Source organism: Labrus bergylta, chromosome 11 (genome assembly GCF_963930695.1).
Source record: "Labrus bergylta chromosome 11, fLabBer1.1, whole genome shotgun sequence".
NCBI lineage: Eukaryota > Metazoa > Chordata > Actinopteri > Labriformes > Labridae > Labrus > Labrus bergylta.
The window spans coordinates 27,462,756-27,489,437 of NC_089205.1; the positions used below are offsets into that span (position 1 = coordinate 27,462,756).

Genomic DNA, 26,682 nt, shown 5'->3' on the forward strand with positions numbered 1-26,682 from the left:
TTGGTTTATTGGGGTCTGGTTTTGGGTTGAGGTGGGAGCCCTTATTCATTTTATGGACTAATTAAGAAAGAAAAACAGTCAATTATGACTTATAGGGAAACAAGTTCGGTCGGAATTGCTTAAAAAAAATGGCATAATAGAGTAAAACACCTGTGAGATACAGAGGGAAGAATACCTGTCTGTATCATCAGTCTACTGTGTGTGTATGTGTGAGCCGCGCATGTGGGCGGGGTTAGGCGGTCTCGAGCAGCCAATAGGGAGCTGTGTGTCAAACACAGCTGATCGATGAGTCAGGACCGGAGAGCTGAAAAGGTCTCACTTGTTGCTGAGCAGGAGCTGCGAGCTTCAGCAAGAGGACCCGAAACCAGAACCCACATATTCACTCGTTCCTCTTTTTTGTAAAAAAAACAAAAACCTGAACCAGGAGCGGGATCAGGATCCGTGCAGACCGATCAGACTCTCCTCTGCACCGTCACACCGCTGCTGTCTGTTTACAGCCCTCAGGTGAGACACTTCTCACGTTTATTCTGCTTCAGTCTGCTCCATTCAAACAGAGCAGGGGACGAAAGATGGGATTTAAATGTGATCGTTGGATTCGTGCTCTGACTGATTGTGTGAGCAACACCAGCGCTGTGTTTTTCTGTATTTCCGATGAAACAGGCTGAATTCTTGTTATTGTGGTTTTTATTTCATGCAGAGGTCATATATATACTGATGCGTTATGAAGAGTGTAATGATTGTGATTTGAAACACTAATCAGAGCAGGAACCTGATGGTGAACTCACGAAGCTTCTCTTACCTCTCTCCGTGTTGCTGAGGAACAAAGCAGCTTTTCTACATAATAAACCGTTTCTATACAGTCTCTATTGGGGGGTCCAGGGTTCACTGAGGGGGGTCCGACAGGTATGACTGACCGGATTAAAGAGGAGAGGAGACGATTATGTAGCACCCCGGGGTGTCGAGGATTTCAGGTTTTCAAAGAGGGGTAACAGATTTTAATTTAGAGTTTGGGGGGTTTATTTTAAGGGATTATTTTCACTATGGTGAGGTGTGTGTGTGTATTGGATGTGTGTGTATTCTGGATGTGTGTGTGTGTGTGTGTGTGTGTGTGTGTGTGTGTGTGTGTGTGTGTGTGTGTGTGTGTTTTGGAGGTGTGTGTCTGTTTGTGAACCCTCGCCCTGCTGTGAAGGTCTGTTACTTCAGGTGACACCACTTGAGGTAAAGCAGAACTGAAGTGAGACTCTTGTGTCTCCTTCTCTCCAAAGTAACTCCCCTCTGACTGTTGAAGGTTAAACATATTAAATATGATTCAATACAACTTTATTTAAACTAAACATCATCAGTTTAACACTAAAACTAGAGACATTCAAACTTTGAAAAATAACCGTGTATTAGAAATAATCTCAGAAATTAAGTTATGAACAATTTTAAAAGATGGTAAGGAGGTTAGGGAGTGAGGAAGTAGGAAAATACGAGCCTGGCTGATTATTCTACTTTCATGCAGCGTGCTACACAGTATTCTAGTCATTCATCATCTCGGTGTAAAGTCTCAGCAATTAAAAAAAAAAAGATTGTTATGGTCTTGACTGAACAGTTTTTATGAGGAGCGCGTCTCTGTCCTCTTCAGATGTATAAACTTATGACAAAAGACCTCACAAACTTGGACTCACATCATCTAACATGGAGCAGGGCGAGTCTTATGACGTATACTGCTGCCAGCCAGCAGGGGGAGCTCTAAATATTTTTGTTTCACTTCCAGGCAGCTGTTGCTCTGTCCATTTGAATTTACAGTCATATTGTCTCTCACACATTTATTTGTTTGTTTGAATAGTTATTCAGGAGATTTGCACAACACTTAACTAAACAATGCAGACAAATAAAAGCCAAACAATCTGTAATATTTACAAAAATCTCAGAAAATCATCTGCATGTTTAACAAAAAAAGTTGGTGGGTGATTCGAGTTGTGCACCCCTCTCCGCTCACTGTGTCCCTGTGACCGGTTCAGAAATGCAGCATCAGCACTTCCACAGTGTGCAGGTTCAGTGTTCATTGTGGAAACTGGCTGAAAGAACCACAGCCTACAGGGCGTGGCGGTGATGCTAACACGCTAACACGCTTACTCTTCAGTTTAAATTAAGGGACTAGTGAGGTTGTTAAGAGGAGGTCATTCCAACATGGAGTCCTTCATGATGCATCTGCAAGTTTCTGCAGAAGCCCAGATTGGACAAACCAAATATGGACTTTTTGTTTACTTTAAAGTCTGGAAAGGGTTTTCCCACATGTTTGGAGGTAAAGAGTGAGGACAGTGGTCATCACTTTGTAAAAATCTGAACTCTTAAGTGCTCTAGTTTTCACTAAAGCCTGCACACTGTAAATCCACTTAAATTACAGCTAAGGGGAAGTTTAGAAGGTGTGATGAAATGTGTTTCTCTTCCTCCTTGTGGTATTTTTGAATATTGCAAAACGTGTCAAGCGGACTTCTAAAACCTCGTCGGCTCAAACTCTTTTGCATATTTTGTAATTGTGTAGGAGTCTTATGAAGCATTAGTCTAATAAATAATGTTTGCATGTTGATCTCCTAAAGCCAGATCTTGATCAGAGAGCAAAAACAACATCCTGAAGGTGAACTTGAATCCCAGGTCCCTGCAGGGTTTGTCCTTGTTTGACAGACTCATTCAGAAACAGTTAATCATCCGAGCAGAGAGAGTAAAGTTCATCAGTGCAGGTGTCTCCTCTGCAGCTACTGATCAACCCGACAGACAGTCAGATGTGGTTCAGAGGGGTGAAGAGAACAAACCGAGAGTCAGAGCAAATCCTCCAGGGGTCAGATGTGATCATCTGTCTTAATCTAGAGAGCTTCCTGCAGTGTTATCTGGAAATATTTATTTTCTTTAACGCCCCTCCTCTTCCTCTGTTTATACCAAACAAACCTCTGTTGTAGCTGGAAACAGAAAATGCATCATTTCCTGTGAGCCTGAGTCATTTAACACAAAATAATGCCATGTTGTTTTGACCACCAGTAAGAGACTGTGTGCACATTACCATGTAGGGCTCCAGTTAAACATGCATGGACCGAATCTCGCTGCATGACCTCCATGATTGTGACTGTCGGCTGCCCGGACCTGGTCTGATAAACATGGAGGTGTTTGAATGTTTGAACCCCCATGTGCTGAATGTCAAACACCTGCTCCTGTTGAATGGAGTCTGTTGCCTCTAAAGGAAAAAAGTTTGACCACTGTGTGTGGTTTAAAAGAATAAACAAAGATCTCACCTTTTACAAGAAGATCTACCTCTGACATCATCCTTCATCATCCTTTATCACGTCCACTTTTGTCGGGTTTAGTTTTGCTCGTTTCATCCCATAGACTTCTGTCGGCTGAAGCAATCGACGCCGAGCATTTCCGATTTTTTTTTTAGGGCAGGTGTGAATGTTTTTTTTAGACCGCAAAATATAAAAATAGGACCCTGGTTGTTAAATGTCAGAATTCCCCTTTCATAGAAGACATAAAATATGTCATTAAATATTCAACAACAAAAAATCCCAATCAACCCACACTAACCCTCCCACACATCCTCTTGTGGTTTAAAAAAAAAAAAGAGAAAACATTAAGAAATTAAGCAAACAGACGGCGACAAACAGAATATATTTATGTAAAGAGAGCCACACCTGAAGTTATAATCCTATTACAGATAGACGTAACTCTACCTGTCCAGGTGTAACAGTTAAAGTTCTTTATACTTTATTAATCCTCCGGGGGAAATCCAAGTTCACACCCTGTTATTGAGACATGTTTCTCCCACACATCCAGACATACACACCTAAAGGATCTGCTTTAACACAGAGATGTCAAAGGGAGGGGAGGCGGCCCACAGGGAGCGCTCCTGAGCTTGTGGAGGTTCAGTGTCTTATTTAATACGAGTGCACCTCTGCAGTACTCGGAAGTGATCTGGCACCTCTCCAGCAACCAATTTGAATTCTTTGGTCCTGGACCCTCTCGTTCCCGCCCTACAGACTGAGCTGCTGCTGCTGTCTCCATATCCTCTGAAACTTCTCTGCAGAACTACTTAAACTGAGAACCTTTATAAGAGGTCTGAACTTTCCCCCCTGGTGTTTGGATATGATCACATTTTCGCACAAAGATGAGTGATGTTTAGCAATGACTCCAATCAAAGCACTATCGGTTTGCACATCAATACTGATACCATGTCTTACAGCGAGTGAAAGTTGACCGAGCTTTTACCTTTGGAGCTCCCAGTCTGTGATTCTGTCTGCTGTTAACATCTTCATATTATTTGGAACCATTTTTGAATACTTAAATACCCACTTTTATTATAATATTTTTTTAACCGGGAGTATTCTCATTGATACAAAAATCTCTTTCACAAGGGAGCAAGAAGCTTCACACAAACAACAAACATCATGCAGAAATGACTTCATCCTTGACCCTGATTATAAAACCTCCGGAACTAATAGCCTACATAGTTGGAGTTAAACACGGGCCTGTGGCTCAGACCGAGATGACGGAGCAAATACATGAAAAGGTCTTCACTAAAGACGGAGAGAGGGTTTCTTACATGATGGACCCGTGAGAGTGAAGGTTACAGCTGCTGACAGTTCTAGGAGTCAGAAGTGAGACCTGATAAGAAGCTAGTACATAATGTAACGATGTTTCATCCTTCTGTTGTGTAAGGAAGACAAACAACTCGCTCATACAAGACACAACTCACACCAGAGACCAATCACAACGCAGCACTGTACGATGAGTGCAGGAATTAAAGTCTTTATCTGTGATTTTTCACACTTAAATGTAGAAATCAAGTATATCCTCTGAAAATAACTCTGTGAGTCATGACTGTCTACAATGGGTGTAACACCCGAGTCCCACTGTCTGTGATGTTTTCAGAGTTTTCAGAGTCCTATCTTCACTTTGTTTACATCGCCTGGACGGCCGGCTGACTCCTCCCCTCGTGTATAAAAGTTGTTTAATTGAGGGACTAGAGAAAAGAAGAATAACATACTGTACTCACTGCTTAACTGTGTTTCTAGATCACGCTCATTTCAGGTAAATTTACATGCAGTGTGAAGATACCAGCATGATAAAGATCGCTAGCATTAGCATGCTAACACAACAATGCAGCACGAGTTGTTTTGGTTTCATGCTGGTGCTCAAGGGCGACATCTACTGGATCAAAAAAATCACATATAAAGCCTTTAAGAATATCATTATAGTTAATAACAGATAAAAAGCTGATTAATTATTTTTCTCCAATCAAAAGAAAAACAGCGTTTCTTTCTGCTGACCTAACCCAGTTTCACCCTTTTTAAAATAACACCTTTCTGAGGAACACTGGGTGAACGTGTGAGGAACAGTGCCGTATAAATAAAGTTATATTAATCATCACTTCTCAGAAAGCACAAAGGATGTTGGGCTGAAATACGTAGGTCCTATGTAATGTGTTTTTGTCATCAGAATGAGTTCGTGCAGCCGCAGCAGATTGTAGTGACGCCTCAGACGTGGAGTCGTCTTTACATTCTGTGCAGCCTTCAGTGTTCGTCCTGCAGCAGAGGAGCAGATGGTGTGAGCAGAAATCAGTGGGGGAAAGTGACATTTCAAATCTCATCCAGTTTGCTCTTCTTAGTGATCCTAACTGTGTCGGCGTTGATGCGTCACATCTTTTTATCACGACTTTGTAATCGCTTAAATCGTGAAAACGTGGTCAGAATGACAGCTTAGCGAGACTTTTCACAGGTTTCATTGTTACCATAATGATGTCACAAAATACATGAAATAACATTACAGTGTGCAGTTCTCTCAGGAGAAGGAGCTGAGGATGAATTTGGAAGAATATTGGTGTTGTCATAATAATCCTGCAGCCGATCTGTTCCCGGCTCGACAAACATTACAGCAGAAGTTCTAATATCACAGAGAGAGAGAGAGAGAGAGAGAGAGAGAGGAGCGATGACTAAGAGCCAGATCTCCCACGCAGACTGTGGTCACACAGACAGAGCTGTGTGTGTGTGTGCGTGTTTTAATGCATGTCTGTATGACTTTGTTAAACCTCTATAATGTTGGGTCTGTGTGTGTGTGTGTGTGTGTGTGTGTGTGTGTGTGTGTGTGTGTGTGTGTGTGTGTCTGCCCTCCTGGCACACTGAGGCGGGGGGAACGTCCCTCGCTGCTCCACAGATGAATACTATCTCGTGAGATTTGGATCCAAACAGAAACCTTTAAACACCAGAGCACACCTACACACCCACTAGAAACACACAGTGGCATTTACACAGACTGTGTGGCAGAGGTCGGCTCGGCATGGCACGAACTCTGTGACAGGAAGTGTGTGTGTGTGAGAGCGGGCTGCTGTAAGTCATCTGGAGAAGGAGTGTGGTGTTGTTGTGGTGATCAGGTTTGTGTAGCTGCTGTCAGCTGTCTCTATGGTCAGTGTTGAGACTTTAAACTGTGGGAGGTGACACTTTCACCATCAGGCCGCGGAAAGTTAGCGCTCAGGGCAGGTTTATACAAAGGTTTGATAACAGAACGAAACAGCAGAGTTTCATATCGATTGTTAGCCGATAAAGTGACTTCTCTGGTCAGAAAGTAACTGATTGTTGTCGTCTAAATATCATATGTAACAGTTTTGCATTAAATAATCGTAAAGTCGTGAATCATTGTGTTTATTGGCATTAGAATCAAGAGGAACATTTTGAATATTGAACTCCATTGGATCTACAGAGTCCCTCTGCACCTTTAAGAAAAAACTAAAGACCCAGCTCTTTCATGAATACCTACTAACTTAATGATGATGGTCTCCATATTATTGATGATGATGATGGTAATGACGATGGTTTTTGTTTGATAACGACGACTTATAAGATGGTTTCTATACTGATTAGAGCTCTCAAGAACTGCCCTCAATGTTGTGCTTTGCCTCTGGTCACTTCCTGTCAGCACCTGTGTGTCCAATCAGACTCAAAGCTGATCGTTTGCTCTTACTCACATTGTTCCCTTTTTTCTAGATCCTTGCTTGTGTTGTTCTTACTCTCTGATGTACGTCGCTTTGGAGAAAAGCGTCTGCTAAGTGAATTGTAGGATTGAACATGACCTCAGCAGCTCGTACAAACTGAAGGTGGCGATCCAACACATTTAGAAATCTTGTTATAAAACAGACTGAAATTAATACTGATGTCTCTTTATGACCTTCAAAAGCAGCACAACCATCAGAGAGACGTTATTTATTTCTCTGGGATTATGTCACGCCCTGTCTCAGTGTTGGGTGTCAGTCGAGGAGATTCATCGATACGCTGCCAAAACACCTTTTCTTTACATCTTTGCACGCCAAAAAAAGTTAGAGAGATTTTTGCCTGAAAACAAAACTTCAGCATGTACAGGACAAGATCCGCAAAAACAATGACACATCCCACTTTGTCCACAGGGGGCGCCAACATCAACATACCTTTAAAGCTCCTCATGGGGAGATTTCAATCATGGAAGCTCTTAGAGGACATAAATCAACACATTGAATTTATCTGTGTTTTCCTGTGATAATTAAGTCAGTTGTTTTCTCCAGATCTCATCTCATCTTTGTCATTATCTCGGGATAACATCGCTGGTTTTCTCGTGATAAGAAGTGAATTTCCCCTGTTTTCGTATTCTTGAGATATTTCGCTTGTTATCACAGGAAAACCAGCGCTGTTATCCCGAGATCATGAGATAGATAATTTGAGTTTTTGAGAAAACAACCAAAATGTGCTCTGTATCACAGGAAAACAGAGTTACACTGGATGTATTGTCCCCTTCGGGCTTCCGTATTAAATCACATTAGGAAATTAAATAGTTGTTTTGATATTTCTAAAGGCCGCACGAACATCAGTGAAGTTAAACTGAGTTTGTATGTTGATTCCTGCAGCTTGAAGGTTTTGTAAAGCACAGGCAGGAAGTCTGCTGTGGTTCAAATTTCAGGTTTTTGTTTGTCAGACAAACATGAAGTTCTTAAGTGGTTTCAGCTGCTCTGAGATCAGCAGGACAGTCAGCACAGGTGTGAGTGAAGACGGCAGCTGGCTCAGCCCCCGTCTGCCGTCTCTGGTTAAACGCAAACAGCTGTAAACTGTCTCACAGCTGACACTCTTTAAAAAACAACGTTTTCATCCCCAGATGTGATTCACTAAACTGAGGCTGAAATCTTGAGCTGTTAGTGAGAGAGGGGTGACCTTCTGCTTCTCTTTAAAGATACTTGACCACCCTTCTTGTGTGTGTGTGTGTGTGTGTGTGTGTGTGTGTGTTTGTGTGTTAGTGTGTTAGTGTGTGTGTTAGTGACTTCATCTCTCTTCTCTCTTTCAGGAAGTCCACTTTGATGTCTGCGTCAGTCCTGTCTTCATGTGGACGCTTCAGTCTGCTCGGTGGACTCCTCCTCCTGGCCTCCTCTCCGATCCTCACTGCAGGTACGACCTCTGACCCCTACAGTCCACACAAACCCCCCCCCACTCCTGGACATTTCAGGACATTTCATGTAGTCTTTGTTCATACACCAGTCTTAGGATTTAAACGTCACCACCCCTTCCTGCTCTCCTGCGCTGCATTTTTCTGAATTGTTCCTGCTGCATTCTTACATCTGCTCACCCCTACTTCACACAGAAACATGTATAAGAGGGCTGGCAGGAAAACTCCAGGTAAAGTCGGTGTGAAAAATTCAGCTGATCGCGTTCACACATGCAGCTCGACCTGAATATTTCAGGAAGTTGTCAGGAGTTCAGTGCATTTTAGGAAGCATGAAAAGTGTCCTGTAAGTCTCAGGCTGTGGAAAAACTGACATCAGCTACAGAAGAATGAAGGGAATACAGCAGAATTTAAAAGGGGAAATTCAGTCTTTAAAAAACAATATACACAGATTACTTTCTATCACAGACAGGTTTACAAATTTCTCTTGTTGCATTTTGAAATTAAAACATTGTGTCTTTTTAAAAGAACAGATTCAAAAGCCCTGGGTGAAGTCATATTGAGAAGTATATTTCCACACTTCAAAGGGATTTAAAGTTGGTCTGCTGCATCTCAGTAATAATGAAAAAGTGAGAAAAGTGTAAACAGATCATCTTTTGCATTTCATATCATTTCATCGAGACACACATGAGACGTGTCTGAGCTGTGAGATGCTGAAAACAACCTCAAAAACACCAGCCATAAGAAAGCCTTATTTTAATGAATTTAGATCCCGCTCCCGGTTTTGATCACTTCCTGATGACTGATTGTGAAACACTAAATGAACTTTAACATGCAGGATGTGAGGCGACGTTCTGCACAGCTCAGGGTGCTCGCTCTGTTTTCTGAGGTTTGAAAACGAGCCGTCTTTTGTTCTTCCCTTTTTTGATTAATTAGATCTGCCTTTTTTTTCACGAGTTCATAATAGATTTTTATCGACTCCATTTTCAGAAGCTGCTGTCACCTCTTGAGACCTCCTTTTTCTAACTGTGTGAATAACTTTTTATTGGTACAAAGCTGTCTCTTCTGTTGGGAGACAACCAGAGAAAGATTGACTTTTGGTCTAGTTGGAGCTTCACTTGTAGATACTGAGATGATTGTGTGATCTTCATGCTCAGGCTGAAGCAGCTTTCAGAAGCAGCAGAATCATCATTTTACAGACGTAGACGTTTTTAGGTTGAAGGTGGTGAAATAGAGGAAGTGGGTAAGACTGCTCGCTGCTCGGGGCGAAGCGGCCCACTGGGCAACACAGTTAGGAGGATGTCAGCAACTTCTGAGTGTGAGTGTTTTTCCCTGAGCAGTGAGATGCAGGGGGAGGAGCGTGAAGTCTGCAGCATGTATGTGTAGATATTCTGCAGGTATCTCGGACCCTCTGCAGAGTCTTTAACACGTCCACGTTATGAGTTTTGTTTACAGTAACAACATCACCTTTTATGACCTTTCACACTGAAAGTTTTCCTCACTCTCCATCCATCAACCCTCTCACCCCGACACGACTCTGTGTGCTCCTCCTCTCACAGAGCGCTGAAAACACAACAAGAAAAAAACAGACACACAGGCGCTGACTCGTCCAAGGGGAAATGTAACTGAGCTTCATCAGAGTTGGGTTTTATTTTGTGGAAAATACACTATCTTGCCTGTGTGTGTGTGTGTCTCAGGGTCAAGGCTGCAGAGTGTGGTGCTTTCCAAACTGCAGGGCTTTCATTTTATTGCTTGAACTGATTACATTTACTGCCCCAGTAATTGGACATCATCATAAAACATGGTGGAAAATCCCTTCAATAAACCAGTCAGAAGCTGCTCGATAAATACCCTGAGTCTACAGTTGATGGACGACACATTTATATGACTTGTGCTGTTTTTGTTGTTTTAAAATCTATGAATTAATGTCAGTTTAAAGGACAATTCTGTATTTTACAAAACAGCCTCCAGAGTCCTAGTCAGAGATTTTTTTACAGCAGAAACTGAAGAGAAATCTCTGAGGTGTGTGTGTGAAGGTTGTTGTTTGTGGAAGGAGTGTTTATCCTCCTCTTTGAGGCCAAAAGAAAACAGATGCATGTGGAGGTTTGGGGGGAGGTGGGGTAAGGAGGGAGAGGAAATGATGTTTTAATGCAGAGGAATATAAACCTTAATAAAGTTTAACAATGATTTTGCATTTAAAGACTTTTCGTCCTTGTGCTTTGTGTGCAGGACGGCAGAATAACTGCACTCACCCTCTGGTTCCTGAACATGGAGGCTTCCGCTGCGACCCGTCGCCGTGTCGAGGTTTCCACCAGAAGAGCACCATCCACCTCTTCTGCGAGCCGGGCTACCACATCAGCAACAAGGTCCGCGTGTCCAGGTGTACTCACGGGAAGTGGAAGCCTCAGATCCCCACCTGTGTCCCCATCAGAGGTGAGGAGTGTAGACCGTGTGAAACCTTTTCCACTCAGGTTGTGTTTACTGATGGTTCAGCGTCTGTTCCTGCATACATCAGGATCAGGGTCAGTGCTCAGGAAGTGAACTGGCCCCCCTCCAGTTCCCACAGACTGCAGCATTTGTCTGGACAGGAGGATCCTAAAACACTAAGCTAATCTCTAACATTTAAACTGTTGTTAACGTCGGTTTCAGTATTTTGATATCATAATATTGAAGTTATCTCAGAGTTCATCTTCACACCTTCACAACATGATAATGAGCTCATAAGGAAACAAGGAGCTCCTTTTTCACTTGTGGTTTCCAAATTAGAGAAGTAAATTATTATGTAAAGAAGGACTAAAGATGTCAGCTGTTCTGTAGAGAAGATCGCTTTCATATCAGTCATTGAGAGAATATTTAAATGAAGCACAAACAGGAGAAAAGTTCAGTTTGTTTTCTTTCTGTTTCTGCCGAGTTCAGCTCAGACGGTAAACATCCCGGGGACATTTTGACCCATCCGGGAACTGCTGATCTTGTAGGACTCATCTCTTTAGACTTCCGAGCAGCCTCTTTTTTAATGTCTGATTAGCTGAGTTTGAATATTTACACAAGTAATGACTCATCATGACTGCACTGACCCAGACGATTAAAAAAAGCTGCCGTCACTTTATGACGGTTCCTTTTTTGTTTGACTTTCAGGAAGTAGATTGTTGTGTCATTGTTGATTTACAGGTTTGATTCCAAGCGAGTTATTAATGATACAATATGGGACGGAGGCCGTAGATGTGATCTGTAGGGACTTTATAAAAACAGACAGATTTCCTTAGAGGCCCTGTGGAGGTTTGTAGAGCAGCACTGATAAAAATAAGACCTTAAATCTAATTTATTTCAAATCTTTGGTAGAAGGGAATTTTATTTTTAGTAGGATTTCCTCGATTCAATCCAATGGGATCAAGTTTAGTCTCATTTAACTTATGAATAAAACTCATCATCCCTATGATCAGGAGGTAAAGTTCAGCTTAAACTTGTATCTCTGAAACATTCTGGGTAGAGTTGGGTGTCATCTTACCATCACAGCACTAAAACTAAAAGAGCTTTAGAGCGTCTTGGCACCTTGAATACAAACCTGAATGTTTGCAGCACTTTGAATCTAGAAGGGGAGAATTAAGTGCATCGTATCGCATCGTCTTCAGGATGATTGTTTGACCTATTTACAGACTCACACGTTCACACTCCCTGCAGAGGACCGAGCAGCTCTCCTCTCCTCAAAGCAGCTCTGACTTCCTCCGTCTCAGAGTGAGAGCGCAGAAACGAGGAAGCGGGCGAAGCCACTGTATTCACCAAACAAACACTTCCTCTGTGACGACGCTGTCAAAGCCTCATGGAAATCTATACCGCCACAGAGACTGTCACGAGTTGAAGAGAAACCACACAAACAGATACAAAACCTTCCGCTCATTGATCTGTTATTCGATTGTCTATTTCTGTTGAACATACGCAGACTGTCGCAGCGCAGGTGGATGTTCCATGAGCTCACTGCCTTGAAGTTATTTATGTTTTTTACCATTTTTCAACCACAGAGTCGACATAATGCAGTACAGCACTTTTTTTTTCTGAGTACCTCCTGTGGCTGCAACTCAAGATAGGGTTTATCTACATATTCATCATTATATACAGTAGCTTAGGATCACACCGTTGAGGATTTACAGTACGGGGGGGATGTTCTCAACGGGTGCAGACTAAAATGCCCCTGGAAGCTAAAATGAATCAGAACAAACTACAAAGCATGTGGGGTCACAGTATTAGTCAGCGCTCAGTGCTCTGTCTGCATGGTTGCATCCACACGACTAGAACAAAAATGCTAATTCTGATATCCAGTGTATACAGCTTTTATTTATTTTTTCAAAGATTTATTTTTGGGCTTTTTATGTCTTCAATGGAGGAGATAGGACAGTGGATAGAGTCGGAAATCAGAGAGAGAGGGTAACAAGATGTGGGAAAGGAGCCACAGGTGGGATTCAGGCCTTTGCCGCCCGCTTTGAGGACTACAGCCTCCACACACGGGGCGTGCGCACTTACCACAGCATTTATCAACAGGATGCACACATGTACATGTTCAGCATTATACTGAGATCTGAGACTTAGAACATCGCACAGTTTTCACACAAAGAGCCTGAACTTGAATCTCCTCTTTTATCAATGAGCTGGTTGTGATTGAATCAGGTCAGATGTAAATCTCTCTGAATGGAAGAGATGTCAGAACCATCTGTCAGGTTTTTAGACGTTTATGAGATTTAATGTAGAATTGAAAGCAAACTGGTTTGTACTTCCACATGTTATTTGCTCTGAGTTCACGTCTTTAAATGGCATCTTTCGTCTCGCCATCACCCCATGATGTTTTTAACCTGCGTACATGAGTAAAGGAAGCAGGTTTTCAGGATTATGATGTAAATGTTTTGTGTTTTTGTGTCAGCCCCAGACGCTTAACTTCTCTTTGTTTTTGTTTGTTTTTGTGTTTTGACTCATCTTTCTGTCTCTCTCGTCCTCAGGCGGTCCAAACATGAACTCTGACAACAGAGACAACGACTCGATGCCCAGCATGGCCACCACAGCGGTGGGCGTGTCCATCTTCCTGCTCACCACCACTGCCTGTCTGGTCGTCAAGTCCCGCCTCTACCCCTGTCAATCACACAGGTAAGAAAAACAAAAACGTATGAAACCTCGCCTGTGTGCCTCACCTTCCTGTTCCTCATCCATTAACTCTTTGTGTCCCTGCAGCCGGCGCTCCTCAGACCAGCTGGACCTGATGGTGGACGGACTTCCTGTCTCTCTCCCCTCCTACGAGGAGGCGGTGTACGGCAGCTGGGGGCAGCGCCTCCCTCCCTGCTCAGCACCGGGACCCACTCAGCTCCTATTGGCTCAGGAAGCTCCACTCTGTCACCCAGCGTCTCTGAACAACCAATCAGACGGCAGTCAGCGCCCCCTCCTGTCCAATCAGAGTCCAGACAACCCCCCGCCCCCCTACGAGGAGGTGCAGACGTCCCGTCCCAGAGACAGGAGGAGCAGCGGGGACATCAGACATGTCACACTTTCAAATGACAAGGACACCTGATGGACGGACTATACAGTTGATTCTTAATGATGTCACCTTTTTGATTGACAGCTAGCGGCAGCTCAGCCTTTAACTCGGTCTGACCACAAACGCCTGAAGAGACTGTCTGCACTTTTCCTGGTTTGCTTGCAGCTCATCGGGATGCCTTGTCCAATCACAGGACGAAGATGACAAGCTCTGATTGGACGCTGTTTTAAATGAGTTAATGATCGGGTGAAACCTTGTATCTAAAAAAAAAAAGTTTGTTCATAAAAAAGTGTTGTAGAAATATTACAGTTGAGGTTTTTACAGGACGGTGATCGTGCAAAGGTGCAAGTGTGTGTGTGCGTGTGTATGTGTGTGTTTTCAGTGTATCTCTGGAGACGTTATACTTCCCCTCCGTGACGGGGGTCGATTGAGGCTTCCTCGGTGAAGTCTGCTGTGTGCTATATCGTCATGGTAACTGCCTTCATTTCATTTCTTCCCTTTTTTTTGTTTCATGTTGTTTTTTTTGTTTTTTTTGGGGGGTCGCTTCAGACCGATGGCGTTGTGGGGTTTGAAGCCGGCTCGATGCACGGACAGTGGTGACTGTGATGAGCATGTTCGTGGTGGTAACTTTGTATTTAGAGACTTGAAAAAAATGCCTGGAAACCAAAACAGCCTTTAAAAAACGTGTTTCTCGTGTGTTCATTCACCGGTGAGTGAAGTTCAAATATTTTCATGAATGTAAATTAAATAGTTGTGATTTATTTTCGCCCCAGGTGGCATCGGTGCAGACGCGTTCGTAGGTGCTTTTAAAAATGAAATAGAACTTCCAAATAACAGTTTTCATTCCACAGCCTGAAGTCAAACACTGAGAATCTCTGCTGTGTGTGTGTGTGTGTGTGTGTGTGTGTTTGACCTCCGCAGGGCAACTGACGCCTTCTCTGACCTTGAATGTATTTTATGTCTAATTAATCTTATTATTATTATTATTATTATTATTATATGGATAGTAATATTTACAGAACGATTATTTGTACATTGCACAGAATTATATGAGGAATAAATGTTGACATGTTTCTCTGACATCTCGTCTTCGTCGTGACTGATTTGAAGATTCACCTGAGAGTCGACGCAGCAGAGACACCTGAGTGTGTCTGAAGTCTGTGAGGCTAAATCACAAAAGTGTCTCCAAACATGATATTTATGTTGCTGTAAACAATAAGAGTGAGCTCTATGTTTGACTGAATTATGGATTTAGACTGTTAGAAAGTTTAACTTTTAGTTTCAAGATGAGGAGGTCGGTGTCCTCGAGTCCAAACCTGATTCTGGCTCTGGTGGTTCAAACATGTCAGGCTGAACTGGTCCAACAGAGCGGCCAGATGAACACACTTTTTGACATTTTTAAAGAGACACGTCTTTACCGTGATTGGCCGTAGTTTAAGCACATTTAATGGACACGCCCTCAGCCTGGAAGAGCTGATTAATGCTTCATTTTTTATGATTTTGAATTTTGGCCTGGTGGGTGAAAACAGAGTTTTCTGTTTAATTGCAAACTTAAAATACATATTTTTGGAGCACCAGATAGCCTAGCGGACATGATGCACTCCCCTTGTACAGAGGCTTTAATCCCTATAAAGCCGACACATACTATAAGGTAGAGGGTTTTTACACAGAAGCAGGATGGTGATTCAAATCTTCTCTCAGAGGAAAATGTGAATGACTGAACTCTGGCTGTGTCGGGGACGTGTGCAGTGGTGAGTAAATGGTTCCCAGGCAGTCATCTTGCTGCAGATTGCATCTCTGGGTGTGTCTGAGAAATGTGTGCAGTTTCACTGAAAGCAGAAGGAAGCTGGTGAGATAATTTAGTTATGAGGTAATAAAAAGCAGAAGAGCTGCTGGCGTTTACTGTCAGCCGTCAGCTGTTTTTACTGTCAGATGAATGGGCAGGGGAGAAAAAAGGTCATTGATAAAGACACTCCAGCGTTTGCCAATCCCAGAGCTGGAATCAACCAGTACACTCACTCATAGCAGGACTGGTTTCAGTTTCACTTTCTGCAGACACAGAAAATGTTTGTAGTTTTTACCAAACAACACATGACACAAATTTAGTCACCCTGTCGACTAAGATAAAGAAAACAGATAAACCCAGATTTCCTCCTCTGTGTTTCTTTCCTCATGATTGAAACCACCTGCAGGGTTCAGAGAGGGGGAACATTGTTATTACAGTAGTTGGAGGACCGCACCCATGTTTCTTATATTTCAACACAACGATAGATGTTTTTTCAACTTCTAATTTAAAGGGTTGTTGCTGAAGTATTCTTCAAAGTAAATGCTTGTTAACATAGTTTATGTGCTACACTGGGGCAGCTGTGGCTCAGTTGGTCGTGTGTAATTTGGGGATTGGTTTGTCATCATACTAGACCTTCAAACTTGGATGGGGTAGTAAAAATCAAAAGATATTGTTACCACGGCAACAAAAATAGATACTGGGTCATTTCTTTTTTTAATTACCAAAAATGGCAAGCAAACACGTGCACCCTGTCTGAATTACACAAATACTGACATGTTGTTTCTCTATCTGCATCTGTTTGGGATATGATGGGTCAAAGTTTTGATCTGGGTGGCTGTGGCTCAGTTGGTAGAGCTGGTTGTCTCTCAACCAAAAGGTTATGGGTTCAATCCCCAGCTCCTGCAGCAACATGTCTGATGTGTCCTTGGGCAAGACACTTAATCTCAAGCTGCTCCCGCTGCTTCATCAGTGGAGTATGAATGTGTCTGAATAGGATTAGTTTCTACTAATGGACACTATAAATGTGTAGATGTGACCTGCGGTGTAAAAGCACTTTGAGTAGTAAGAAAACATTTTCATTTAAACCAATCTGGCAGCTTAACTTTGACCCTACTGGTGGTGCGAATGCAAACAGAATAAAAATCATTTTATTTAGTTCTTGGAAAAGGTCCAAAGGAAGCCCCCCCATAAGAACTGTATGGACCTAAAACTACCAGGTAGCTGCTGCCTGAATTTCACAGCTGTTCCCTAAAATTCACAAATGCTTTAAATGTACTAATATTTTAAGGCTTGAAGCTACATTTTTCCATATTAGTCCAACGAAGCAAAAATAAAGGTTATTTTAGAATGAAAACAAATGATTGTAAACATAACTTGCTCTCTGATCAACCATTTCACTTCCCCTTATCCTGTGACCCTTTAAAGGCGCCCGACCCTTAGGTTGATAACCACCATGAGGAAGTGGCCAACTGTAAACGGTCAAAAGTAGAGCTGCTAGGGGGGGCTTGGTGGTTGGTTTGCTCCCCCCATGTGCAGAACCTGTGGTCCTATAGGAGTGGGTTGCTTAGGTTTCGGGTCTGACCTGTGGCTCCTTTCCCTCATGTCGTTCCCCGTTCTCTCTCTATCCTCTGTCCTTAGGATAGGATAGTTACTCACTACTATATTCAGTCATACAAGAACATCTCTTCTCCTTGTAAGATGTTTTATTCTGTTCTTAACATCATTTGATTTTTAATTCTATTTTCTTATATTTACTCTTTTAAATGGAGCCTCCCAGATGTGTGTGTGTGTGTTTGTAGTTCAGATGTAAAAGGACTTTTTCCCCTCCCTCTGTCATGTTTCAGTTGAGAAATGATTGAACTCTGAGCAGCTCGTAAGTCATTTATAAACCAGCCTTATGTAACCACGGGGCTTTTTAACTCCACTGTCCTCTGATGTGTGAGAACTTCACAACATCACACACAGGAAGAGGACGACGATGACCACTATGAGAAGTTACTGAATTACACAGAGAGAGAGAGGGAGGGAACACAGGGTGACACTTTGAGAAGGTTTCCAAACAGTCTGAAGTGAGAGCTCTGAGGATTTCCTTCCTTACAAACATGGAGATTTTCCATCTTGTGACACCAGAGTGAGATTGTGCAAACGGTACATTCAGAGTCAGAGCTGATGGGAACAGCTTCACCTCCAGTCGCTTTGTCATTGACCTTTGGAAAACCAGCTAATTCAAACTAAAGGAACACATACTTACACCTTAGACATTTGTATTCCAGTAAAGATAACACCCATTATCTTTAACGCTTTCCCCCCCTCATTCCCAGCGCTCACTGGGTGAGAGGCGGGGTACACATTGGACTGGGATTTCTCCCTCCATGTCTTGTTCTAAATCCACTCTGATCCTGTATTTGATCATGTCTATAAACCCCTCTATTTCAGCTCTGCTCAGAACAGGCTGTTTCTGTGTCTGTACCTTTAAATATGTAAATGAGCTGTGTCTGACCACGCCCCCTCTCTGGAAGGGCTCGTGTGTACTCGGTGCTTTCTCGCTCCATGTCCTATTGTTTACGGTGAGAAGGCAGACTCAGAGGGCAGAACAAACACCTAGCTGTGGGAGTGTCACCCACCTGGGGGAGGGGCTACTGCCCTTTGTGATGTCATAAAGGGAAAATCTCCAAACGGCCTGTTTGAACACACATTTTCTGAAAAGTGGAGCAGGGAGAAGATGGAGAGGATGGATTTTTCTCATCATTGGGGGGTTTGTAGACGGACTAAAGACACATGTTAGAGTTAGAGAAACATGGTGAAGTGGATTTTGCAGAATATGTGACCTTTAAAGTGTGATTTTCTCGTCTGGGCGGTGATGAGGCGATAAAGCGTCTTATCCTGAGAAGACAAACTTTCAGTGACCACACAGCAGCTTCTGTTTCAACAGATTTATTCAGTTAAAGAGTGAAAACAGATTAAATGTTAAAACAAGTAAAAACAAGCACCTTTCACCTCTTTCTATCATTTTCAAATCTCGGACAGTTTACAGATCACACCCTGCGAGTAGACAGGACGCAGAAAACTGTCATCACATGTCTCTTCCTGGATCATAAAAGGCACAGAGAACTTTGTTTCTCGTTAGTCGAGGACAGATAGTTTGAGGGTTTACACACAGAAAATGAGTGACGCAAAAACAATGTCAAGCCGTGAAGCAGGATCACAATAATTCACCGAACACCGTCTGCTCTGTTCAAAAGCCCTCTAAAGAATCACAAATACATCAATAAAACTGTTGACTTAACATTTGAAATGCAGTGAAACAGGCACACTAACTGTATGTGATACAAGTTCATCAGGTTATATATCAAAGTCGAGTCAAAAGCACAAATTTAGCTCCATTATCATATCGACTGATTCACACCGCTCTGATTTAAGAATCGGTTAGATTGATCTGATAATCTACACCCTGAACAGCTCTAAGTTCTTCTTCTGCTAAAAATCAATAACTAGACAGACATGTAAAAAAAAAAAAAAGATTACAAGAAGATGCCACTGAAAGAAACGTTGCCACTGATTTTTTTGCAGGTTTGCTTGATGGTGTTATATGAAAGACAACAAGACGGCAGGAACACCGATTTGAATTAAAGACAAAGCAAAGCATTATGGGAATTCCTGCACAAATTGACAGACGCAGCGAAGCAGTGAAAATGTGATTAAATCAAAAAAACTGTTGTACACAAAGTGACACATGTACAGATCGACTGACATCCAATCCATGATGGTTTACATCATTTATACATTTCAAGATTTTAACGGCATTTGCTGTTTCCACACACACACACGGACCACGATGAGCGCGTGTGTGTGTGTGTGTGTGTGTGTGTGTGTGATTGTGACGCGTTGTGTTGCTGTATTTTCAAAAAGAATCCTGAAGACTCCTGAAAGTTTCCTGAAGTGTCATCGCCTCTGGCCACATTTTTTAGCCCTGACTTTACTTCAACTTTTTCCTGCCCCTCCCCCTATAGTTAAATTTCCACGTGTGCACGTTGTGGCGAGCTGATGTGTGAACGCAGCGGGTAATATTCAGGAAATTCACCGTGAGCAGGAGGGGGGGTTAAGATGTTTACATCAAACAACCAGTGTGATCAATAACGTAATGAAGCTGCGTCATACTTTTTCTGCTCACAGGTTTGTGTTTTTTTCATCCCAGTGTCCTTTTTTTAATCACTTCCTGCCTCCTGAGGCCCCTCCCCCACCCTCCAGTACATCAGGAATAACAACTGAGGGGAAGGCCGTACTGAAAATGTCAGTTGTGCATGTGTGAAAACGACTTGTGTGTGCGCATTTTGGTAACTGTGACTGCAGCCAGATCAATCTGTTCAAACTTTCGTGGCTTCTCAGAAGTCCAGCTGCGTCTTTCTTTCTCTCCGTCAAGTCATGGGTGAGAGAGGCGGCGAGAGGTCGGGGGGGCGAGTTGAGAAGATGTCCCACATCAGAGCTGCAACAGAAAGAGAGAGAGAGACAAATAAACAAACAGAAGGTGTTTAAAATCACTTTGAGATCTTTATTTACACCTGTTGTTAACACACGATCTAAACAAACACACAGATAAAAATAAACTGTGTTTGTTCACAGGATGAGGAGACCTCCTGGAGATGTTGTCTGCTACCAGCCTGTCAGCGTCGGACCAATTCCACAAACGCAAGTAAATCTTTAGAGTAGAAGTTCATATACTCTATCTGTAAAGGGGCTTTAATTCACACACCGTAATACCACCAAACTCTGAAACAAATCAGAACAGCAGCAGGCGTCGAGTCAACCTGAGTCAATCAAATTCTCTCAGCAGGTTAAAGGGTCACTAAGCTTTGTCTCAGGCCGCCTGTTAAACCTCCTCTCAGGAACTTTGTGGTGATTTTGGCGACACCTGTGGACAAAGCGGTGCCTCTCATTTCTTTGTGTGGAGGTGTTTTGTTTCCATCTCGTCCTGCTTTTATTAACAGTCAAACACGTCCCTCATCCAGAAAGTCTGTGTCTGCAGCGTGCCGTTAATCACTTCATCTGACAACCTGCCCGCGGCCGTGGTTTGAAGGCGTTTAAATCACTTTATTTAAAAATAACACATCTTTGTGCTGATGCTCTTGTTTGCTTTTCGGGCGAGATGGAGGCTTTTAATATGAATGTGAGTTGTTTCCTAACCAGCTGTAAACACCTCACAGGAGCAGTTCAGGGGTTCAGCGACCTGAGACTCTATCGCCCTTAATAAATCATTTCAGTCTGATACATACAAACTGTCCATAGTCAATAACTATCAGTCGGTGATAGAAGAAGAATGAATGTGTTCCTTTTACCTGCAGTATCACAGAGTCCCTGAACGCCTCCTAACAGAGGGTCTCTGTCTGTGAGCAGGTGACTCCGCCCTCCTGACCCCATCAGCAGGGCCAGATCTGATTGGTCCGTTTCCTCCAGAGAGTCCTGAGGATGGAGATTTTAAAAACATGCTCACATGGATGTTTTTCTTTGCTCTTTGGTTGATACTGTGGAAACGTCCAGTAACGCATAGCTTTGATATAAGGGTCAAAAACTGTCATTATGGCGTCAGACTACATTTATTCTATGATGTAAAAACTCTTGTACATGTTCTGGAAATACTGGATCAATTATAACTTCAGTTTTAAGCTCTAGATGCAGAAGAACAGATCTGTGTTTGGTTTTTTTGTAATGGTTTGTAAAAGCAGAAAAATGAGCTGGACTGACAACATTTCTTTCCCCTCTTCCTCTTCCTCTTCCTTCACTCACCAGCAGCCTGTGGCTGAGCAGGAGTTCCTCTTCTATAGAAGAGGGAACTTCTTCTTTCTGTCTTTTGCCCTGAATCATCAGCTCAGACGGCATCTCCTCGTCCGGGTCGTGAAATCTGAAACAGAGACAATCAGATTTAAAAAAACAGAAATATACATTTGTAGTCGTGTTTTATGTGTAGAGTGTCTGGACTTTGTAAACTGTTTAATCTGCTTTTACAATAAACCTTATGGACGCAGGTAAGTAAAAACACTCTGCACCAAGATCATCTTCTGTGATTTACCAACATGAGCTTTCCTGTAGCGCCCCCCTCAGGACGAACTTCACATTTCAACAACCTTTATTTATAGAGAACTTTTCAAAATCAAGTCACAAAGTGATTTACAAGGAAAACAATAATAAAACAAACGTAACGTCAGGCAGGTCATAGAATAACAAGCAAGACGTGTTGATGACCACAACATCTTTTTTATAAAGATGGTTTGTTGTCTCATTAAGAAATGACGATTAAAAAGTTGTATTTTCACGAGTTGTTTTGAAAAAGAACAAATATGTTCAGGTTTTGCAGTTTGAGTTGTTGAGTTCATTCTGTTGTCAGAGCCTCTTTTGTCGACATCAAGAGAAATCTGATCGTCAGGTTTTATCAGAGTGAATTCAGAGATGTGAAACGTAATAAATATGTCCAATAATCAAAAGCTTGTTCACAGATTAATACGACATGTTTCCACCTCAAAGACTGAGGGAGGGTGATTCAAACTGCTGCAGGATGTTCATGTAAGATATATGAGCACATACCTGCATATCTTTATAATATTACTTTCCATCACATTGTTTTCTAAGGTCACAGTGATGTCATCGTGGCCTGAATTCGCTCCTGACCATCTTTAACCTGTGAGGTTACAAAGTGAACGAGCTCGTCGTACCGTTTCCTCCCCGTTGACACCTCAGGCGTTGTCACAGCTCGTGGCTCAGACGATGACGACGATGACGTCGGAGGATTCTCAGCTTCGTCGGACAAACTGCTGCTGAGGAAGGTCAGCTGGAAGTCGTCGTCCATTGAGATGTAAGGAGCCAACATGTCCAGGTCCATCTCCTTCACAGACCAGAGAAGAGACAGACAGGAGGAGGGGTCAGACTCAACAGCTATAAATCTGCTTTGATCATGTATTATTTTGAATTATCTTCTTAATTTCACATCTGTATCTATCCTAATTTGACTGTTTTTTTTACTTTCTTATACTGTCCTGAAATGATTTGAAGAACTTCATTCAAAGTATTCGTCTCCTACCTCCTGAATTTCTTCTCTTTTCTGACCGTCTTCTGAACAAACAGCGAAGAACTTCTCCACCTGGCTGGTGTCCATCACCTCGTCCTCCAGGGAGCTCTGAGGGAGGTCGACAGAATTTAAGTTCAATCAAAGTTCAATCAAAACAAAGCGAGAGAGGACAGGTTCATGTGAAGGACAAAGTGTTTTTAAAGATTTAAGACGAGCGTTTACCGGCTCAGGTTGAGGTGAGGGTGCTGCTGAGGACGATGAGGATGATGATGATGGAGGGGGAGTGAGGGGGTTGAAGATGGACGACAGGAGCTGTCTCAGCTGAGGGGTGCACAGATCCTCAGGGTGCTCCAGCACAGAGTCCGGACTGGACGGAGTGCAGAACGCGAGCTCAACAAAATCTGACGGACACAAAAAACACAAAGAAATCAGAAACTTCAGCTGAAGACATAAAAATAAATCCAGGAAATAGAATTTAATTATAACCTTGTAAATACCTGAAATCTAAGGATAACGTCACAAGATGAACTTCCTGTATTTAAAGGCTTTGTATGAGCCTTACTCATACTCAGTACTTCGATCCTTGAACACCAGCATGAAAACAAAACATGAGGCTCACTGTCTGCCCTACCCAAGGTGTCCTAGAACTAATCAGACAAAACACCATTAAAGAGGGGCTCCCACTTGACAACCCCGGTGATGTCCTGGCTCTGGATGCCCATTGGTCATAATGGTTGAGTTGTGGGGCCCAATAGGGGCCATCGGCTTTTTCACTACCAGGCTAGTTCCCATAAACGGAGCCTGGCTCTGTTGAAGGTGCTAATTAAGGTTTCTGTAACTTATCAGAGGGACAGATAGACCCTGGAACAAAACGACCTCCATGCATGCAGAGATGCTGATTCAAAGAGAAAGAGTGATCGATGAATCATCAAATATTCATTTCTGACCTCGACAACTTTTTTCTGAACTTTGATCCCTGAAGCTGTAAATCTAAATGTCTGTGTGTCTCACCTCCTGTCGGCGGTACGATCACGTCTTTGGCCACAGACTCTAACTGAAGAAGTGCCTCGGGCTCCTCCTGATCTGAGCTGCCGGGGCTCAAACATGCGTCCTTGGAGCTAGAGAGACGCTCACCGTCAGAGTCACAGATGTCAGCAGTCCCGTTGACCTTTGTTTTAATTTCTGTGGAATGAGATTCAGCTTCAGACGGCGGGCGGTATCGGATCTGCTCGACGGAGAAAACAACGTCTGGCTGCTCGACGGTACTGCAAAAAGAAAAAGAATTGGTTTTTTTTAGATGTTTGATGGACAGGAAGTTTCCCCACACGTACACTTCACATGGTTTTTAAAAGTACCTGAGGATGAAGTTGAGGCAGACGATGGCCTCGGGCTTAGACGTCTTGCTGTTGTAGAGGACGGTGGCCTGAGTCTGAGCCCAGACGAAGCCGCCGCTGTTGGTCAGGAAACGATAGCAGCCGGTGCTCACCTGACCTTTGGACAGCACTTCATGTGACACACACACACACACACACACACAAACAGAAAAGTAAGGAACATTTCACTCAAGGACCAGAGACTGAAGCAATAAAAACACAACTCTAACGTAATCACATTTATGCAAAAGCAGAACTCTTATTTACTTAAAGATAAAGTCCTTTAAAACACAATAACCTGAAGATAAAAAAACATGAAGGATTCAGTTTAATGATTGTCGAATGTTAAAATCCTGCTTTTACATGTGCGGGATATCTTTTATAGAACACAAACACACACACAACACTCAAACTGACATGTGTGCAGGCTCTTGTTGATGTGATGAGAGTCAAGGGCATGATGAAACTCATAGGCTGAGCAGCCAATCAGATCGCTAGGTTCATATCCCACCAACTCCATCACCCTGGAAACAGAGAGAATGAAGCAAAATCAGCAGAGGACTTCAATGTTCCTATTCCTCTCTCGTCTGACTCTCTCCCTTCTCTCCTGCCTCCCATCCACATAGAGGTCAAAGGTCAGCTCCAACTCAAGTGTTCATCCTACCTGCCCTCGCAGTGTGTGAAGCGCAGGTCCATGCTGTGGCGGGTGAGGAAAGTGTGTGTGTCCAGGAGGAACTCCACGCTGGACGGGTGCGGGACGGGCTCGCAGAGCAGGATCATCGCTCGGCCTGCAGGGGGCGGCGTGGAGCCCGGGCAAAACGGGCGCATGTGACCCGTACAGTGAAGAACCTGCAGAAATAAGAGAGAGCAGAGACGTGTTAATCATTCTTTTCTCAAAACAGAATCCAAAAAGGATCGGTTTGTTTTCATTGTCGTCTTAACAATCTTAACCTCACAGGAGTGTCTGAATATTACAGTGTAGTCTGAAGCTGAACAAAGCATCTTTAGGACCAAATAAAGCCTTATGAGGTCTTCACATTCAGAAGTCAAGTCCTTCAGGTTTGCATGCCATCATGATGTCCTTCCTGGGTGTGTGTACGGCTGGTTTTTTTAACCTAGGGGGGCGGCTGTAGCTGAGGGAGTCAGGATGGGAACTGGAGGGTTTCCAGTTTCATGTCCTGGTACAGAACAAAGTAGGGGAAACTGATCTGGTTGCTGGAGAGGAGCCCGTCCACTCCCATGAGAACTAACAATGTGCCCTTGAGCAAGGCACTGTGAACCACCCACTACAGCTCAAGGTGGCGCCCCCTTTATGTGCAACCCCAACTCTCTTACATATGTCAAACCGTTTCAGAGTTTCCTGTTTTAGTGCTCCATTTGACATTTTCTCTGTCATCATATTGTTTTTTTTCGTGACCATAAAGCGTCAACAGGCAGGATATGACTAAAAGGAACCAAAAGTTTAAAATGAACTTCAAGCTGTATCGATGACAACAAGAAACTGGATTCAAACTGTTCTCTCATCAGGAACTGTTTAAGTAGGTCAAGTCTGATATTGTTTATTTAGAAACTGTTTTGAAATCTAACCGCCTTTTACAAACTGTGGAGTCACCCCTACATCGCCTTGATTTACAGTGAGCTGTGTGTACGTGTGTGTGTGTGTGTGTGTGTGTGTTTTCTTGTAAACACCTGTACGTGATCTGTGTCAAGTGTGCAGGGAGTAGAGTACAGGGCGACTGCCAAAAACGGCTGACCAACTAGTATCCCTTTCAAGCTGGACTCTAGCCCTGTGTGTGTGTGTGTGTGTGTGTGTGTGTGTGTGTGTGTGTGGGTGTGATACTGAACCTTGTAGTCGGCAGACTTGATGTTGACGGTGCGCCCCCTGCTGGTCAGAGTGCTCTTCATTCTCAGGAAGAAGTTCCTCTCAGTCGACTGTGAAGCCGACAGTTTCTTACTCACACCTGAAAACAACAGAACATCATTTGTATTACATATCCACAAACGTGCAGGAAAAGATACTGGAATTAAAACAATCAGTCAGAAAAACAGTCAGATTTTACTGGTTCAGATAAAGAAAAGCTAACAACATGCAGTGAAGGTGTTTGTCTTTTCAGAGGAAGACAACATGACATCTTCTCACTCTCAAGTGTGCATAAACGTCATCTTAAGAACCTCTTTGTTATTGTTTAATATATGTTAATCTATCAGTTTTATTACCAATGAGAAGCAGGCTATCATCATCTATCTGCAGGACATGATAAATACTGGAACAAAAACGTGGTGTAATATTAAAATGTGTGTTTTATGAGGATTTGTTTAGTAATGATGGAGAGTGTGTCTGACCTGGACGTGGAGCCAGCAGGTCTCTGAGCTCGTCCTGATCACACGGATGAACAAAGTCATAAACGCTCTGTCCCAGCAGCTCCAGCTGGAAACGACAAACAGCGACATGGTGAGCGACACGAACATGTTGACGTCTGTAAGTGCTTTAAAAGGTCAAAACGTATTCATCGATATAAAA

At 42.9% G+C, this 26,682-nt stretch overlaps 2 protein-coding genes across 2 annotated transcripts in view; one reads left to right on the top strand and one right to left on the bottom strand.

Moving 5' to 3' along the window:
- Window positions 1-298: 298 nt before the first annotated feature.
- On the top strand, window positions 299-15,025 carry zgc:152863 (uncharacterized protein LOC562658 homolog). The gene is made up of 5 exons (XM_020643525.3): window positions 299-504; window positions 8,335-8,435; window positions 10,660-10,863; window positions 13,416-13,560; window positions 13,645-15,025. The coding sequence occupies exons 2-5, from the start codon at window positions 8,348-8,350 to the stop codon at window positions 13,976-13,978; spliced, it is 771 nt and encodes a 256-aa protein (XP_020499181.3). The 5' UTR covers window positions 299-504; window positions 8,335-8,347; the 3' UTR covers window positions 13,979-15,025.
- A 3,624-nt stretch (window positions 15,026-18,649) lies between these two features.
- The window catches only part of hif1al (hypoxia inducible factor 1 subunit alpha, like), a gene marked incomplete in the record, with an annotated part of 16,149 nt that continues 8,116 nt past the window's right edge, over window positions 18,650-26,682 (bottom strand). The window contains 12 exon segments of the mRNA XM_065960267.1: window positions 18,650-20,214; window positions 21,065-21,188; window positions 21,513-21,627; window positions 22,436-22,605; window positions 22,801-22,896; window positions 23,011-23,189; window positions 23,800-24,053; window positions 24,144-24,291; window positions 24,579-24,685; window positions 24,826-25,010; window positions 26,007-26,122; window positions 26,505-26,589. Of these exon segments, the coding sequence (XP_065816339.1) occupies window positions 20,147-20,214; window positions 21,065-21,188; window positions 21,513-21,627; window positions 22,436-22,605; window positions 22,801-22,896; window positions 23,011-23,189; window positions 23,800-24,053; window positions 24,144-24,291; window positions 24,579-24,685; window positions 24,826-25,010; window positions 26,007-26,122; window positions 26,505-26,589 (1,647 nt within the window).